Source organism: Azolla caroliniana, unplaced genomic scaffold (assembly GCF_043228905.1).
Source record: "Azolla caroliniana isolate FFs.n. ecotype wild unplaced genomic scaffold, voAzoCaro1.0.p SCAF_1, whole genome shotgun sequence".
In the NCBI taxonomy this organism is placed as follows: Eukaryota; Viridiplantae; Streptophyta; class Polypodiopsida; order Salviniales; family Salviniaceae; genus Azolla; species Azolla caroliniana.
In genome coordinates this window covers 9,509,208-9,524,640 of record NW_028230436.1, presented here as the reverse complement: position 1 = coordinate 9,524,640, position 15,433 = coordinate 9,509,208, and the positions used below count along the sequence as shown (strand labels likewise).

The window sequence follows — 15,433 nt, the reverse complement described above, 5'->3', positions numbered from 1 at the left end:
TGTAACAATATGGAAAAAAAGAAATAAAAAGGAGTACAAATTTTATCTTTTCAAATGTTTGAATGCTTGCACGAACACGTTTATGACGTTCTATGCGTATATATGATGTTTCGTTGATATTAGTTTGTACAATAATTTTGATAATGAAGCTAATACAAATGTTATCTGGAAAAAAATTGTGGACTCATATTTGAAACAAAAAATGCCTTGAATGAGGTTTTTGTGTTTAGAAAGATAGTGAGATCAGGATATTAGGATGAGTCTAGTATGCCAAAGCACCTGAATATATCTAGGGGTTGATAAATCATATTTTCTTCATAGAGATACTTGTGGTAAAACTTAGGAACTCAACACCGGAAGGAAAGTTGACCTTTGATATGCTTAAATCTAGACTACTTAATGAAGTAGCATGACAGAAGAAGCGTGACTGAAACTTTTCGTGTAAAGAACTAGGCATAGAAACAACTAACAGAGGGTGAAGCAATAATAGTGGCACACAAAATAGTAGAAATAAATCCCGAGGAAGATCTAAGTCTAAGCATAACAAATATTTTTCGTGGTGCTTGGAACCACTATGAGGGAGACTATAGAAAGAAGCAAAGAGACCAAAAAAACATAATATACTAAGAACAAAAATGACAACACAAAAACCACAATTGAAGATGAAACTATAATCGTTTGTAATGATGCTTGTCTCAATTTAGTATCAGAGTAGACTGATTGAATTATTGATTCACGAGTTTTGTATCATATTACCATGTACAAGGACATATTCACATCATATGTTATTGGTAAGTTGGTAACTTTGGTAGAGTCAAAATGGCCAACCAAGGTGTAACATAGGTTGTTGGCATTGCTCATGTCTGTTTAGATCAGACACAAGAAATGTATGTTTAGTTACAGACACAATTGGCATACTCAATGTTGGGCTCAAAATCATTTCTACATGGAAGCTTGATGGTGAAGGTTATTCATATCACTTCAATCCAAGAATATGTAAGGTCACCAACGACTATATAGCATCAAAAACAACGTTCTCTATAGCTTATGCATGTTACGGTATCAAGAAACGCCTCGAATGAGTTATGACACATGAGACTTGGACATATGAGTCCGAAAGAAAGAGACATTGTAGTAGGGAAGAATGAATATTCTCCTTTACGTATCAAGAATGCACTTCAACAATTGTGTTGATTATTTAAATGTTAAACAACAAGAATTTATTTTCCATATTTAGCCCCAAAAGAAAATCCTATCATTTAGAAGTGGTGCATACTACTTTCTATTATATGAAAAATAGAACTCACGATGGTGTATTGTACTTCACATTGCACTTTACTAGATTTATTGATAATTTCTCTAATGGAAAGATCAAATATTTGATATCTATATGATTTTTCGAGCAAGTATTAAAAGAGAAACTAGAAGTTGAAGTGCATTCGTGCAAATAATGGTCGACATGATTAAGGTTCACTTAAATCAAAGTCTCGTCATAATCATGTTGTCATGCTAGGAGTGTTCCAAAATCACCTCAACGTAATGATGTCACTAAAAGAATGATTAGAACAATTTGAGTGTGGATAAATTGTATGTTATCTCACTCTAAATTGCCCAAACCCTTTTGGGGTGAAGCAACAAGAACTACATCTGATCTATTAACCGTTCTCTATTCGTTCCTTTTGGATGGTGATGTTCTTGAGAGATTTTGGATACAGAAAGACGGGTCATAATAGCATTTGAAAGTGTTTGTCTATATGACCTTTGTTACAAAAACTGAAAGATTCAAGCTTGATGACAATATCTGACTATGTATTTTTCTTGAGATATGATCATGAAGAGTTTGGTTACAAATTGTATGACCTAGTGACTGAGAAAGTTATTAAAAGTAGAGATGTTGTATTCCTTGAGGATCAAAACACTATAGGATCTAGATTTGACTCATGATATTCCAATCACCACAAATTCAATTCCTTTATTGGTACATCACAGTGGCGATGTAATTCCTTGAGGATACTCTTCTAGTTCCACCACAAGAAGAAGAGGTTAGAAGGTCAACCATATAGAGTTAACCTTGTAACAAATGTAATCCAAATGAATATTTGATGCTTACCAATCATGGATAGAGCTAGAGAATTTTAGAAAAGCTATAGCACATTATTAGAAAAATAAATCATTTGAGGTCATGACGGATGACATGAAGTCTTTGCAAGATCTATGACTTTGCACAACAAGAGAGCATTGAAATAAAAATAGTTTTACAATCTCATGATTGAGGAATATTGCTCATCACCAAGGTACAAGTCAAAGACTAGTGAATGCAAGGCTCAATAAAAAAGTGTTGATTTTGAGGAAATTTTCTCACTCGTGGTCAAGATGTCTTCAATTAGAGTTGTGCTTATGATTATAACCGCTTGATGTGAAGATACCCTTACTTCATGAATTTGGAAGAAAAAGTTTACATGGAACAAGAAGAGGGCTTCAAAGTCAAAGAAAAACAAAACTTGGGTACAAATTTGATCCATTCATGTTGGACAATGGGTGGGTAGTTCAAATAATTACGTGTTATCAAGAAATTCTCTAATGGTTACCTCATCATTCTCCTCTTGCTTGTCGATGATATGTTGATTGTTGCTCAAGATACCAACAAGATCAAGACATCAAAGAAAGAACCTGGCAAGTCTTTTGTAATGAAGAATTTGGGACAGGCTAAACAAATTCATGGAATGAAGATAACTAGGGATAAGGGAATTAAAAGAAATGTTGGTTATCTCAAGAAAAATATATATTTTATAGTTTTTTGAGAGATTCAACATGAGTAAAGTACCAAGTTGCAGTCAACACTCCACTTATAGGTTACTTTGAACTCATTGCTAAACAATGCCCTATAAATGAGAAAGAGCAAGAAGAAATGAAGAAGGTACCATATACTTCTGCAATTGGTAGTTTGATGTATGTTACGGTATGCACAAGGCTAGACATTTCTTATGTAGTTAGTATGGTGAATTGCTTTCTGCCTAATCCTAGTAGAGACCATAAGGAAACAACGAAATGTATTTTGCAATATCTGAGAGGCACATCTAGAGTTTGTTTGACATTTAATGATAACCATACTATGCTAGATGGGTATACAGATACATGCATAACATGTGACATTGATTCTTGGAAGTTCCCATCCAGGTATTTGATCATCTTTGCAAGAGGTGCTTTCACTTGACAGTTGAGACTACAACAATGTGTAGCATTATCAAGAATAGAGGCAAAGTACATTGTCACTATAAAAGCTTGAAAGGAGTTGGGTGTCATGTAGGAAAGCTATAATCTACTGTGTGATAGTTAGAGCACTTTATATTTATGAAAGAGGGCGTGCCTAAAGAAAAGTACATGCACATTAACATGGTTCATACTGATAAAAATGGTTTTGCCATGACGACAAAGTGTTTGGAAAAAGAGAAACTTGAAGCTTGTAGATAAGTGACAAAGAGAGAGAGAGAGAGAGAGAGAGAGAGAGAGAGAGAGAGGGGAAGGAAATAAAAAACAATCTCATCGATATCAACCCACGTCTCTAATTAGTGGAGTTTACGCTAAAACCCTATATTCTTCCCTCACATAGAGTGTCTAAATGTCCATATTCTCTATCGATCTCTAGCACTTTTCATATTCACAAGTAAATCTTTCTGCTTCGTTTCATAGTACTACACAATTGTAGGTTGTGGATGGAAGTAGAACACATAGTTGTGGGGGGGGGAACCATCTCCAACTCAAGGGAAGAATAGTGTGATCAAGGGTTGTCCGTGGTTCAATTTTGATGCAAGACATTCACGTCAACATCGTGCTCTATTGATTCTAATCATCATTTTCTTACAATTCTGGTGGTAATTCTATGTTTAATCCAAACTTAATGATTGTGCAACTTCACCATGGATGTGATGGAATACTAGTGTTGACATCATTATTGATATCCAATAAGTGTCCTCTTGAAGTTTGTTTGCTAAATTGGTCTGCCCCTAGATGTTTTCGACATATTGTATTTGCACATTCCCATATTAATTCATGGTAAGAGAAAAGAAAAGGGATGTTAGTTTGGTTGCGCTTGGTTGTTAATTGGTATTTTGACACTCTTTCCTGTCACAATTCATTCAAGCGTTCAATATATCTCGTAGCTCAATCCATTTGGGATCTCTATTTGTGAAGAATTTTTATCCATTTTACTCTAAAAACTCATGCACCTCATCCATTAATCATTATCATTAAACTCTTTAATTCTTTGTGTCTTTTAAGGGGTCCTAAAATTCCTTAATATTTGGCAAGTACTTATTTCTAGCAATGAACGTATGTGATCTAGTATTGTGTGTACTAACCATGAAGCAAATATAAAGACGTGAAAGTTATGATAAAACCACAAAATAGATGGGTGAGAGTTTTGAGATAAAACATGGTTGCACTTGTGTCGATCTAGTCATCAAAAAGTGACTGACATTCATTCTTACACACATGCATGGGTGGCTACATACACAATGTAATTACTCTAAGAATACATTGCATAAATGGCCTTACAACTTATTCGCAATGCCAATACCCTTACATCAAGTTTAAAGTTCATGTACACAAACAACAAAAGTCGTGTACCTTAGTATTGTTGCAATGATGTTGTCGCTATTTGAGGTAGTGAGGAATATTTTTAATACATCTAGATTTCAAGATATTGTGCACATAAAATCTTACATAAGGATGGCTTGAGTCATATGTAAAAGTGTAAGATAAATAAGTGAGATCTCTCGTATGTAGGCTAGGATAATCTTGGCACGGCCTACTTGAGAAAGAGATCGTGTTCATGTATATTTTAACTAATGGAGTATATTCTTTTTTGGAGATAAAATCTTACATAAGTTATGGGTTAAAAAGCATAAGAATGAAATCAATTTTAAACCTACCTCTACAATAGTTGACTATTTAGGATAATATATTCCTAGATAAACAAAGCTTTTAATGAATTCTTGAATTCATTCCATTGCCAAATATAGACAAGGATCGACAACAATTCAATTTGGGTTGAACGAAAGTGCGAAACTATAGCCTAATGGCTTAATCGAATTGGTGACAATTTAGAAAATGTTGTAAATGGTTTTGTATGGGTTTAATTTATCTTGGGTGTTCAAGTGTCCTGATTGGTTCAAGTTAACCCTTTATCAACTTCACAATTTGCGATTTATCCAACTTCAGTCCATGGCGTAAATGGGCTTAATAGTTTAAATATTTATTAAATATATAAACTATGCGGTATGCAATGTGCATTATGATGTAACTTTGAAAGTTAACAACTCCTTTTCTTTTTATTTTAAAAAAAATAACCATCAAAAAATTACAAAACTGGGTGTAAAGTCACGAATAGTTCAAATTGAATCAAATTTCAAATATTAAATCATCACTTGATAGTTTAATGTGTTATAGATCTCTTGATTATTTGTTTTCAATGTGAAAATCCCTCGAACTGTTTGGTTTGAATAGTTTTGGTTTAAATGGTATAGGTTTAAAGGTTTCATGGTTCAAATTGGTTCTATTTGAAACATTTTAAATTGTTTGAGTTTGAGACACGAAAACTTAACTATTGTCAATTACTAAACATCTACAAGAGTTACTTGATAATGAAATTGAGCACAAAATGGTTAAAATATATAGATTTTATGAGACAGAATTTAGTACTTCATTCAAGATTTTGATGTGTGAGCAAATTGGATAACTAATAAGAATTTCATGTTTTTCCATGCACAATCAACCAACTTCCAAACTACAAGATGCCAAGATTTTGTGGATATGAATAACATGATAAAGATGTGGACAAAAGAGTGGTAACAAGTGTTATAGAATCATTTTCGAAAGGGTTCTTCCGCATTGATTAAGGACAAAAATCAAAATTGAGAACAATTGTTCCTTTACTATGAGGATGAAATTTTTGTTGTAGACTTGGAAACATCGTCGAAATCTTTTACATGGTGAGGTCAGTTTTTTTTCCAAGAAGAAAACTACTTCCCATTATGTTAGGTGAATCGCATATACAAATCATGCTAGTTACGCTCAATCATTCTATGTACGCTCTAAGTATCTATAGGTACTATGCCATTTACAGGTCGCTTTCCTATATATTTTGGTTATTGTTGTGTGACACCTTAGATAAATAAAAAATTGTGGGGTAATTGTTATCCACATAACATCATATGGTTGAAGGACAAAACCTGTTATTTTTCAACAAACATCAAGACACAACTAGCAAGCATTTGAATGCGACGAGGTTGGTTTTTGTTTCTTCACCATTATTAGCTACATGCATATAATTTTCTACATGAATGACATCAATTCCAACTCTCTCAAAATTTTAGGTTTATTGATGTTTGTGGTCGCAATATAAAAAATAAGACCACAAATGCTTTGAACCTACGAATGAATTGGATCATTGATAACATACTCATGTTGATCAATGAAAATGTCATAATGTATACGTGCAAATATCATATTTCTAAAATGTTATGTCGGTTTTTTAACCTTTTATTCTTTTGGTGATACATTGCAACATCTTTCTACATTGTTATGTCGGTTTTTGAGTAAATGGTACATTTGCTTTTAAAACATGGACGCGATAATCTATGGACGCAAAATTTTGTGGATTTATGAAAATGTCTTACATTTGGACAATTGCTATAAAATTTAGAATACCAATGGACTACCAAGTTAGATACTTGTAATTCCTAAACGATTGTCATGTTTTTAATATACATGCCCCATGAATTGGTAGGTTGCACGTCAAATCTTGGTTTGGACCTTGTATTAGTTCATGAGCTTTTCTACTAAAAGTGATGGGATATTTATCATTGTGTTTGGCCAAGTTCTACAATAGAAACTCCAAAACAATATACCATATTTACTCGTTAGGTGTGGTGGGTGTGCCATATTGTAACATGTGGACCAAAGAAACATGGACATGAACCTGGAAGGATATGGCTATGTTGAGGTATATTGACAAGTTATTAATCTGGAATGAGACACTAACTATATGAGGGAATTTGAATCTATGTTTTCTACTTTGAATTTTACACACAGGGACTACTGTCATATTCATATTGGTGTCCTTGCCAACCTCTTTCTATAGATTTCATAGTCAATCTCTATAATGTATTTAAGTGCAAGGCAAATGAAAAATCATTGATGGCTACTTTTCCATTTAACTTCATCACATAATGATGTGGTGCTTTGGAGTTGTTTTTTTTTGTTTTCATCTACACATATTGTTTTCCTTCGACATGCAAGATGTCTTGTAAGATATGAGTTGTAAATTATCCTTTTTACATTGCTTAACTAATGGAAGTAGTTTTTTTTTGGGAAAAAAAAAAACACTTAGTATTTTAAGAGGAGTAATTCATTTTAGAAATTCGACAAAATATTTGACAAAATCAAATACCATTTTCTGCTTGTATTGATTCTAACTTTCTACACCTTTAACTAGTGTTCAAGTAAAGTCCCTTTGATTTTGCTTGTTTCGCAAATAACATGAAATGTAATGGTTGTGGATTGGTTTTACTCATCGTATACTAAGTTAACTACTCATTGATAAAACAACTTAATTGGGATTATGCGAATGAGGTCCAAATTACGTGTCATAGATTGCATGCATTATATAATTCTACAACAGAACAGTTGGTGTGTAGTAGTTGGGTACTAGTCCACTGACATATGGCAAAGAGATTGCCCAAATAGAGCGTTAATAGAAAAAAATTCTAATGGAAATGTAGTTATCAACAAGAACAAAACTCTGTGGGCATCCACATAAGATGGACCTATCGCGTCCCTTCAGGGATTTGTATATATTAATCTCATATGTAAAATTTTATAACTAATGGAAGGAGTTTTTTTTTTGGAAAAAAAAAGAACAAAAAGAACAAAACTCTGATGTGGGAGAGACTTAGTTTGATTTATTATTGCTTACCTATTTAAAGGTGTATCAAGCATTCAATTAGGGTGAAGAAAAGGTAGTTTAATTTTATGAGAAATATCTCAGAAGAGGTCTTCAATTTCTATTACCATTTCCCCTTTAGAAAAGGTTGTTTTATACAACATTACATTCTATATGATATATATGTGGGATGAAAAAAAAAAAACTAGTCAATCTAACATTCTGCATAGTATATTGGGATGACTGGTGACATATTCATTCAATATCCACAACAATCCAAATATCCTACTTACAGTAATAAGCATAGATATGCTTGCCATCATTGGTTTGTGTCTACTTACTTATGTTGTGTTTGCAACTTTGGAACACTATTATTCAAGAACTAAGAGCTCCAAATTCTATGACTATCTAAGCATTCACTTGCAACTTGAAGGTCAACTTTCTCAATGATTGTAAAATAGTTAAACCTTTGTAGAAAGAGATGCACACCCAATCCTAGAAAATTCTCATTTGAATGAGTCTAAACTCTACAGTGAAAATATTGTTGGATTAATGTTTACTATCCTATAATGATTTAGGTTGTTTGTTAAGGATTAAGAAGACTAGGATAAAGATCATCAAAATGAGAGAGGATTAGGATTGGTCATTCATTGAATGAGTTGAAAGCTGATTAGCTAGACATGTTTATGATGACATGTTCCATTTTGAATGAGTCTAGACTCTACAAGGTCACAAATACATGTGAAATAGAAGTTCCACCAATGTTCACAGCCCTAACATCTAATAATGACTTGGATTGTTTGTTCAAGATTTCGAAGGTGTTACTTGGGTAGTCATAATAATTTTGGTTGCCAATACATAGAAGGTACATTGGTACCGTGCAAATCCTCTAAAGTATTCTCATTGGAAAGATGTAAACTAGATGACTTGGGTAGCAAGCCAACAAAATGAGAGAGGATCATAATTAGTCATTGAGTGAGTTGAAAGGTGATTAACTAGACATGTTTATATTTTACTTTATTGACTAAGTCATGCCATCTTGGACAATTAGCCCTTGAGATATTGGGAACAAAATCATTAATAAGAGGACAATCATGTGGAAGTTTTACAAGAAGTTCATTTAGGTAGCTTACATTTGCGTGAACTTCATCTTGATGATCAATGACAATGCTTAGTTGGACCACAAATTAGTGGAGGATGAGAGAGACATGTATATTGATGGATAATTGATAATGATGAAGTCAATATAATTCTTTGCCAACTAAAAATGATTAATTGAATGTAAATGACATTAATGGAAAAGCTTCTATATTTTGGACCTTTGAAGTCATTAAAGTTCACAATGGTGAACTGAGTTGATTTAAAACGAAGACTATTGAGAACAAATTGCTCTAATTTTCTCTGGTTTTGTTATTATTTTGATTACTAAGGTAGGGGGAAGTTCATGAAGATGTGCAAAAAATGATTATTGATAGTCCACTATTTTCGTAAACAGTTGAAAACAAGAGGATGGCCCATGACCTTCCTTTGGACCTTGTCAACCATAAAGGTAATAGCATCGACTTACAACGAAATAAAAGGAGTTAGACATTCGAGAATCCAAGCAACGTGCACATATACAGATCTACATATGGTCACATACACATTCACCTAACATTTATATGTCAAGATTATTGATGTTCGTACAACGTGAAAGTTGTCAAATGGATTCATTTCAAGTCGCCTCAAACAATCATATCATGTGATTGCGGCTATTAAAACATGTTGTCAGATGTATTATTATCGAATAGCTTTAGACAATTGAACATGAACCATGATTATGATTAAACAATCATACAAGTGTTATGGCTAGCAATATGTATCTAGATTGGGGCTATTTAATTGTTGATGTGACTCAATGTTTTAAGAAACTTGATTTCAAGTCTAAATGAAAGAATAAGACATAAAAGTTAGCTGGATTATTGTTCCATGCCATTACAAATATTGGTGAATGTGGACCATTTGGTGTTACATGGATGAATGGACTCAAAATCAGTAGATGGTGTATATATATAAGAAAAGGATACTATGTAGTCTAGAATACTATCACCCCAACAACCAAGCCTATCTCTCTCTACGTCAGTCACAAATGTTAATTCTAATACGGAGAGACATGGCATTCCAAGTATTTAGTATCATTTCCTTTTCCTTTTCCTTTTCCTATTTCTTCATCATAATCCCCAATATTCAACATACCCTTGCTAGCTCTAGTAGTACCATTTGCTCCTCCCTTCTTCACCCTCTTGGCTACCCTTGCATCGAATATACGGTAAATATGTTAATGTCCAAACATTATCAAACACTACCGACCATTAATTGCTTTATCATGTTGTTGATTAAACTCTAATTAGGATAATGGAAATGAATATCGTTAAATATGTATGCATGTTTGTGAAGGTCTTGTTGGGAAAAAAATGCAAAAGTAGGGTTTTGAATGTATGTATGTATGTATGTATGTATTCATGTGTTACAAGAATAAGATTTTCATTCTCATTAGAGAAAGAAACTCCTAGTATATGGTTGTATGCATGTTTATATGTTTTATGGATTTTCACACACACAAATTATGCATGTGTGTTTGTATGTGCCATGACATCAATCGATATCTTTGAAATTGGGTAAATAACTTTCAAAGCGTTGATTGAAAATAGGAAACCAAAATGTTACCACGTGTGATGATAATCAATATTTTAAAAAAAGAGGGGAAATTGAACAAATTAATTGTTTATGGGTTGGTCACTTCCACTATAATTTAAATGGCTAAGAGTTTGATTTTGGAACTAGAAATAGTCTTATTATACATCAATAAATGATGAGTTTTGTTATGATTTTCATGATAATAGATTGAATTAATCTTTAAGAAGAATTGGTCAAATTTAATTGTTAGTTGCATGTCAACTTTATTTGGACATGACCACATCCATAAACCAGGATTTGATGTTTGTTATGATCATATCATCGATGCGTAGAGCAAGTAGCGTTGTTGTATTCCATTTCCTAAACCATTTGTATATGGAGTGAAATTTCCACTTTATTGTTAGTATCTCAATGTTGGACTCTATGTGGTCTTGATGAACAGAAAGAAAAAGAACAAAAAAACTAAACAAGATACTTGTGGAGTGATAGAAAGGTTGTGTAATATTAACCCATGAGTGATGTCAATGCTATAACAGTCATACGTAGTACCGAGATGGTTGTTCCCCCCTCCCATTAGATGATAGAGGGGCGTGAATGACATGAGAAACATGGAGAACAAACATGTGGGCTATTTAGTGTAAGATAAATAAGCGATGTAGCCCATATAGAAGTAGGTAATGTCTAACATTGTGTATTGTATGTCATTTTAATTAATGGAGTATATTCTTCTTTGGGAAAAAAAAACAATCATAACAATATTGGCTTATACTGAATTAATACTAACAAAAAGTAGGGGTTATTTGGATACTTTTGTTGAAAATGAGGTGGGGACTATGTCCACTTTGGTGGGAAGGCCAGAGTGAGGGTTGATTAGAGGAATTTTTGGTGATCTATGATGTAATTTGTTTCCTAACTAATGCGAAGTAGTGTTTTTTTTGGGAAAAAAAAAATACTAACAAAAAGTAGAAGAAAAATAACTCAAAAAAGTCGAAGATAAGGTCCTATCAACCACTAATGGGTTGCCCACTACCTTTTTTTTCCAAAAAAGATGCTACTTTCCAATTAGTATGAGACATTTTTACATTTCTATTTTGCATACAACATCTCTAATTTGCATTTTAATGTTAGTAAAGTGCACAATTCATCAATGACTTAATTTGGTTTGGTTATCTTGATGTTTTCTTTGGGTTACAATGATGCTACAATCTATAATGTTTAGTTTGTGATTTCATGAACGCCATTTTCATCAATTCTAGTAGTTGATGATATAAATTTGCAATTGTTTTGAAGACCATTACAGATGATGGTTATATTCTTGGAGTTCAAAGAATCCCGTATGGTCGAAAAAATCCAACCTCAAAGCTCCTAAGACCACCTGTGTTTTTGCAACATGGTTTGTTTGTGGTTAGTGGTTTGGTTATATCTAGATGCATGCAACAATTTACACTACATGTATTCATGAACTGAGCAATTATTTCCTTGTTTTGATAGAATGGAGATTCGTGGTTTTGGGACACACCTGAGCAATCATTGGGCTTCATATTGGCAGATGCAGGTTTTGATGTGTGGATCGGTAATACCCGTGGGGTAGAAACTAGTCAAGATCATGTGTCCATTCCAAAGGGTTCAAAGGTGTCCTACTCTACATTGCTTCTTTCTTCAAATTAGTGTGCATCTTGTTTATGAGCAAAAGTTTAGATGAGGCATATTTCTTGGTTCAATATCATGGATGTTGTTTTTCTTTAATAAACAATTGTAGGAGTATTGGGATTGGAGTTGGGATGAATTGGCAGCTTATGACTTACCATCTATGATAGAACTAGTTTATGATGTAACAAAAACTCAAATATATTTCCTTGCCCACTCTCAGGTAAGTCCATTCTCTCACTTTTATTCAAAACAATAGGTTTTAAAGAAAACAAAGCAATAGAGTCAGGATAGATACGCATTCAAAGAATAACTAAATATTTTCGAGAGAAAAACTTAATGCACATGGATATTCATATACCACAATGTTGTTTTCACACATGAGATGAAAGGTTTCAATGACTCAATCGTTCAATTACCAGGGAACTTTAATATCCCTTGCGGCATTTAGCGAGGGAAGAGTTGTGAACAGGCTTGCGGCAGCTGTCTTGTTGTCTCCTATAGCTTATGTTGCAGGAGTAACATCTCCGGCTGTTAAATTTATAGTTGACATAAAGCTTGATAAAGTGAGTTAGCCAATTTACTTATTTATTATATATGCCATTTTAATAGAATTGGTCATCAACGACATAGATGATATAATTTACATTGTAGAAAAGAGGTTTTGGGTTCAAATTGTCAAGTATTACAATATGAACATTGTTTGTGATGATACTATGGTAGAGCTACATGAGTCCATAAATAACCACACAATGATTATGTATATATTTACTTTGAAAAATGTGCATAGAACACAATGATATTGGCATTAAGAGGTACACATTTATCTCCAAATTATGATATTTGTTTATTTTATTTTATTTGTGTAGATTTTTCGAGGTTTGCAAATCAACGAGGTAGATTTGCGAAGGTGATCTCTCTCTCTCTCTCTCTCTCTCTTTAAAAAAACACATAATTATATTAGTTCTATGTAAAAAGACATTCTTTGAAACCATAAAAAAAACGTGAATATGCACTTGAGGAGATGATCTTTGTATGCTCCAATATACAGAAGTTCCACATAAGAATACTTTTTAACTTCCTAATATATGTTTTAACTCTAAGTCTACCATCTAACATAAAAGCATTCATTACTCGGATTCCAATTATGTTGTAACCCCCAATAGCATAATAATTGGAATACTATTCTTTCTCTCTCTCTCTCTCTCTCTAAGTACCTTAGCCTAATGGTAATTAGTTTAGACTACCAACTCTTCGACCTTAGCTTCAAGGCTCGACTATCACCTCTTTTAATTCCCTAAATTTTCCCTTATTGGTGCCATTGTGGATTGTAGAGGTTGAATGCTCCTTTTTTTATTAGTTTACCCTAATGGTAAGTTGTTAGACTACAAGCACTATGTTTCGGTTTGAAACCCAATTTTCTCACCTCTCTAGTACTCCATACATATCTCTTAATTTACTAGATGCCACTATGGATTGTAGGGGTTGTTACTCTCTCTCTCTCTCTCTCTCTCTCTCTCTCTCTCTCTCTCGTATAAGTGTAGTATTAAAGTAGAACTTAAGCTTGCAAATTTTAGGTCCACCTATGGGCTTAAAACCCTTAATTTCTTAAAGAAACATTTAACAAACAACACAAGACAAGCACATAGAGAACAATAATTTATCTCCTTCTAATAAAATTGAGCCAAGGGATATTTTAGTTTTACCTTCACGTTTGCATCATGACTCAATTCTCTAGTGTACAATCGAGAATTCCAATTTATAAGTAATCAAGAGATAATTGACAACTAAATTGAAATGGTTAATGTGTCTAAAATCGAGGATTCATGTTTAAAGTAAAGCATAAACCAAGAAATAAATATAGAAACAACCATTTGAGTTCAGTTAGGGTTCAAAAGGAAACTAACAATGGATTTTGGGAACAGGAGACCTATTCCACAAATTGTAAATGGTACCTGTATTCGTACAGAGGAAGGATGTTCTGACCTTGTCAATTTGATTGGAGGTTTGTACAATAAAAATGCATAAAATTTTCACAGAACTCTATCATACAATTTTGCTAGGATGAGTGTTAAAAGTTTGTGAAAATTTACAGGAGTGACTTGTTGTGTAAATATTTCAAGGGTGTCATATTACCTCAATTTCTTCCCAGAACCAACCAGTTTTATGAATGGGGATCATTATTTCCAAAGTATGTGGAGTATTTCTTGGTTTTATTAGACTCATTGAAAAATATTTCCTATCATAAAAAATCATTGCCAATGTCTTCTATTGAATCATTTCTGGTATGAGTTGTAAGCATCATCATACATATTGATCTACATTACTATGCACTTGTATTTTACACATACATGACGACATGGACATATGATTAATTAGTCTACTCTATAATTATTTGACTACAGTGCTAAAGACGGGGAAATTTAGCAAATATGATTTGGGTGTCGTGAGGAATAATGAGGTATACGGTACCAATGTTGCGCCATCGTATGACGTTTCCAATATTCCAAAAGACTTTCACATGTTTTTGGTATATGGAGGACGTGATACCTTGTCTGACCCTAATGATGTCCAAAGGTTGATTGAGATGCTACCTTGCAATGTGGAACTTTTATATCTTCCATCTTATTCTCATTTTGACTTTGTTGTTAGTACCAAAGCAAACATTGACATATTTGACAAGGTGGTTTCATATTTCAAAAAAATGCATGCATAAGGAAAGTCATTATGTAAAATCATAGATTGACATATTCGCATTCGTGGGGTTTCCTATTCGAATGCAAACGAATATGAATGTATGGTCAAGTATTCGTTTAACCAAAATAAAGGAGTACATGACCTCCTTCCTTTTTAGTTTCCTAGGATATAAAAAAAGGGACTTGAGAGTAAAAAGGGGACAATAAAAGAAAGACTTGACACTAATAAAACTTTATAGTAAATGTAAAGTATTCGTTTTATTTTTAATAAATAAAAAAAATAAAATAAAGGCTCATTAATTCCTCACTTTTTTTCTCCCAAAATTTATGGATATTTTTATTTCACTTTAAAAATGGGACTTCACACTAATCATATTTCTATAATATTCGTTTTTAAAAAAAAAATAAAAAAATAAAAAAAATAAAAAAAATATCATAAACTCTGCCCTTTTTTATTTGACATCAATGATAA

General features: G+C 32.9%; 1 protein-coding gene across 1 annotated transcript; it reads left to right on the top strand.

The window, feature by feature from the left end:
- Positions 1–10,034: 10,034 nt before the first annotated feature.
- On the top strand, positions 10,035–15,174 carry LOC147868885 (triacylglycerol lipase 1-like). The gene is made up of 9 exons (XM_087324357.1): positions 10,035–10,250; positions 11,909–12,022; positions 12,110–12,250; positions 12,378–12,488; positions 12,688–12,831; positions 13,135–13,175; positions 14,191–14,270; positions 14,361–14,456; positions 14,671–15,174. The coding sequence occupies exons 1-9, from the start codon at positions 10,071–10,073 to the stop codon at positions 14,979–14,981; spliced, it is 1,218 nt and encodes a 405-aa protein (XP_087180483.1). The 5' UTR covers positions 10,035–10,070; the 3' UTR covers positions 14,982–15,174.
- The last annotated feature ends 259 nt before the right edge of the window (positions 15,175–15,433 follow it).